At 51.0% G+C, this 4166-nt stretch overlaps 1 protein-coding gene across 2 annotated transcripts; it reads right to left on the reverse strand.

Annotated features, from left to right (window-relative positions):
* Positions 1 to 453: 453 nt before the first annotated feature.
* LOC119305587 lies at positions 454 to 3726 on the reverse strand. Of its 2 annotated transcripts, XM_037582074.1 has the most exons (3): positions 3350 to 3726; positions 2192 to 2260; positions 454 to 592 (listed from the first exon to the last, which is right to left on the reverse strand). In XM_037582074.1, exons 1-3 carry the CDS (start codon positions 3562 to 3564, stop codon positions 466 to 468), a joined length of 411 nt encoding a protein of 136 aa, XP_037437971.1. In that variant the 5' UTR covers positions 3565 to 3726; the 3' UTR covers positions 454 to 465. The 2 variants fall into 2 exon arrangements, with proteins under 2 accessions (XP_037437971.1, XP_037437972.1); XM_037582075.1 differs by lacking the exon at positions 2192 to 2260 and having other exon boundaries at positions 3350 to 3725.
* Positions 3727 to 4166: the final 440 nt, after the last annotated feature.

A 4166-nucleotide genomic window follows, 5' to 3' on the forward strand; every position in this document is an offset into this window, starting at 1 on the left:
TCCTACGATCGAAACGGGGGTCCTGTTCATCGGGAGGGGTGTGGCGTATCGCAAAACGGGACTCCACGGGATACTGTTCATCTCCACCGTCGACCTCCTCCAGCCTCCACGGGCTCCTGTTCATCCAGCCTCCACCGCGCGCTACTCCACCGGCTACTGTTCAACCACCTGTGACGCCCTCGATTCAATCGTACACTAATCATACACGCAAATGTGTACGATCAAGATCAAGGACTCACGGGAAGATATCACAACACAACTCTAGACACAAATTAAAATAATACAAGCTTTATATTACAATCTAGGGGCCTTGAGGGCTCGAATACATAAGCTCGAATACACAAGAGTCAGCGGAAGCAACAATATCTGAGTACATACATAAGTTAGACAAGTTGGCCTTAAGAAGGCTAGCACAAAAGCAACATTGATCGAAAAGGCAAGGCCTCCTGCCTGGGAGCCTCCTAACTACTCCTGGTCGTCGGCGTCCGTCACGTGGTAGTAGGCACCCTCGGGGTAGTAGCAGTCGTCGGTGGTGTCGCCTGGCTCCTGGGCTCCACCATCTGGTTGCAGCATCTGAGAAAAGTGGAAAGAGCTGGAAAAAAAGAGCAAAGCAACCGTGAGTACTCATCCAAAGTACTCGCAAGCAAGGAACTACACTACATATGCAACATTATCAAAGGAAGGCTGTATATGTGGACTGGGCTGCAGAAATGCCAGAATCGTGAGAAGGCCTAGTCCTATCGAAGACTAGCATCTTCTGGAAACCACCATCTTGCAGCAAACAGGAGGGAGTAGAGTAGCATAAAGTAAAGTAGTAGTAGTGTTATCAACCTCGGCCAGAGATCCTTTCTCGACACCCTGCGAGAAAGAAATCCCAGAGCCATACTATCCATTTCTCATCACAATCCATTTCTCATCTCAATCCATTTCTCATCATGAGTATCCAGTTCTAGTTGTATCGATCGGGATACAACTCCAAGTGTCCGTTACCGTAGGACAGGCTATCGATAGATGTTTTCTTCCCTGCAGGGGTGCACCAACTTACCAACCACGCTCGCTTAACTCTGGCCGGACACACTTTCCTGGGTCATGCCCGGCCTCGGCCAAACAATACGCCGCAACCCGACCTAGACTTAATAGAGAGGTCAGCACGTCGGACTAAACCTATGCCCCCAGGGGTCATGGGCCATCTCCCCGGAAACTCCTGCACGTTGCGTACGCGGCCGGTGAGCATACCTAGCCTCCCTTATACAAGAGAAGGCGTAACCAGTCCAACCCGGCGCGCGCCGCTCAGTCGCTGACGTCTATTAAGCTTCGGCTGATGTATACGACACAGAACGCCCATACTATGCCCACGTGATGGTTAGTGCTATCAGGCCAGAGGCCCCTCGGATCAAATATCCAAATCGTAGTGGATTAGGAACGCGCGGTAATAAGCAGAGCCTCACGAAAGATGTGACCCCGTTGCCCCATCTCGAGGACTTGCGACAAGGGCTAAGAATGCCCGACCACGCCTCGTAATTATCTCTCGGGCACCTTCCAGGTCAACCCGACTCCACATCACTCGCAATTATGCTCGCGTTGGTACCCCTCGGGGTTGATCCGTCTTTAGTAACATGGTTCAGTGTAAAGTCATAGTAACCATAGTAACTGTGTGTCTAAACTTCAAGGGGAAAACCCGAGGAATCACCCCTGGTGAATTCCACTCGACGTAATCATCAAGGTGAACGTAAGAGGAATCACCCCCGAGGTTCACACTTGAGGGGTTGCACGATAGAGTCGTATCGGAAGTGGTTAAGGAGAAATCACCCTCGATAACCACGACCGAATAGCTACACTACAGGGTTAACATCAGAAGTGCTGTAGAGGTCTCACCCTCGGCACTCGATAGTAACCCAGCAGTGTCGAGCAACTAAGGGGAAAGTGATGTGCGGTGCCGGGGCCTGGTCTTCGATCCCGTTAATCGGGTCTTCGATGATGAAGCAGGGGCAACAAGGACAAGGTGGGGGTCACTGATGGATCACTAACCAACCTATACTAAGCAGTTTAGGATAAGCGGGTAAGGTACAACATCAGATACAAAGGAAGGCTATGCATCAGAATAGGAGCAATCAATAACAGCAGCAAAATCTAATGCAAGCATGAGAGAATGAAATGGGCGATATCGGGATGATCAAAAGGGGGGGCTTGCCTGGTTGCTCTGGCAAGGAGGGGTCGTCGTCGACGTAGTCGATCACAGGGGCAACATCGGTCTCGGGGTCTACCAAAGAGAAGAGGGGGAGAAACAGTAAATACAAAGCAAACATAGCATCACAAAGCGTAACATGGCAATATGTTGTGCCGGGTGTGACCTAACGTATGGCTACACGATATAGGTGAAGGAGGAATTCAACCGGGAATGTTTTCCCGGTTCCGGACGTCTGTCAGACAGATGAACCGAAGGGGAAAGGTTCGAGGTTTGCTAAGCTAGGGACATGTGGCGGACGAACGAACCGCGTATTCGGATTCGTCTCGTCGTTCTGAGCAACTTTCATGTATAAAGTTTTTGGATCCAAGCTACGGTTTATTTTATATGAATTTTCAAAGCTTTAAACATTTTTTAATGTATTAATTCGAAATATAAATAGCAAAAAGTTTTGTCACCTAGTAGTACTCTAGCCAGAGTGTATTACAGGTGGGGCCAGTGGGTTTAGTCAACAGTTGACCAATCAAGATTGACTGGTCAACAGGGTCAAAGCAGGGCCATCTGTCATTGACTTTAGTTTAATAAAATGGTAATTAACAGGGATGATCCCACATGTCATTTACTTAGGCTAAATTAGCACTAAATAAATACTAATTAATCCTAAACCTAAATCTAAACAAGGGCCGGCCTCAACACAGCCAGCCATCTGGCTGGCTCACACACACACACGCACCTAGTACACACACAGTGCCACAGAGCACACATGGCCACGGCCATTGCCGTGGCCAGCAACGGCAGCAGCTGGCGGTAGTGGCGCAGCGCAGCCGCTAAGCGAGCAACACAAGCTGCGGCAGCCTGCACGCAGTAGCAGAAGCAGCAATAAGGGGCAATAGTACATAAGTAGCAGCAGTCTGAGCAGCACAGCAGCGGCAAGCAGCAGCGGCAGCTTGCAACAGCAGAGTAGCACGATGCGCGGGGAAGGAGGAGCAGGGTGCGGCCCCGGGCAGCAGGGCCCACGAGCATGCACGCACGCGCGAGGCGCAGCCGAGGCGCGGGGCTGGGCGCGCAAGGGAGCAGAGCTCCGTCCGGTCACGGGAGGTCGTGTTCGGCGGCTTAAGGCAACAGATCGAAGGGGGAAAGGGAGGAATCGGGGAAGAAGCTCACCTCGGAGCTCGTGGTGTGGTCGAGGAAGCGACATGGAGTCGAGGTGGACCGGAGGAGCGGAGGAGCGACGCGGGGGCGACGAACGGAGTCAGGTCCCGAGGTCGAAGGCGGCTCGATCCAGTTGATGTAGGTGCTCCGAGCTCGAACGCGTCCCTGTAGTGGAAGGAGATGAGCGTAGCCGACCTCTTGAATAAGCTAGTGGGGCTCGAGGTCATCGGGAAGCACGCGGACGGCGAAGACAATGGCGACGGCGGCTCGGCTTGTCGCTGGGAGGAAGCAAAGGCGCGAGGGGAAAGGAAGAGGGGGCTAGGGTTCGTTCCGCGGGGCAGAGGGGGTCCTTATCTTCGCGGGGCACCGCCGGATGGCCGACGTGTGGCTGGAGGGGCGACCATAGCCGCGGGATGGCCGCCACGCCCTCCCCCTGTATCCTGTAGCGTGAGGAGGGAGAGGAGGTGAGGTGGGCCGCTGGTGCTCCGTGGCCTCCAGGGCCTAGATGCACATTAGTTAGTTAGGCCCTTTTACTGATTTTATTTTTGTGTTTTTTATAATTTCCTCATTGTTTTATTATTTAAAGCAAAACGCAATTGAATTTCCCTGACAAAGATATTTGGCACATAATTATTAGTCATAAATTTGGAGAGGCCCACAAATTTTGAGGTCAAAAGAAATTGTTTAAAATATTTGTTTATTTTGAAAAGGCTATTCTATTTGCTGCTGGACCAGTTATTATTTTCCTATGAATTTATTTGTGAGCCAAATGAAGTTGGTTTCAACATGAAGATGATCACGGAAATTTATAGAATTATTATTCAAACAT

Source organism: Triticum dicoccoides, chromosome 5B, assembly GCF_002162155.2.
Source record: "Triticum dicoccoides isolate Atlit2015 ecotype Zavitan chromosome 5B, WEW_v2.0, whole genome shotgun sequence".
NCBI lineage: Eukaryota > Viridiplantae > Streptophyta > Magnoliopsida > Poales > Poaceae > Triticum > Triticum dicoccoides.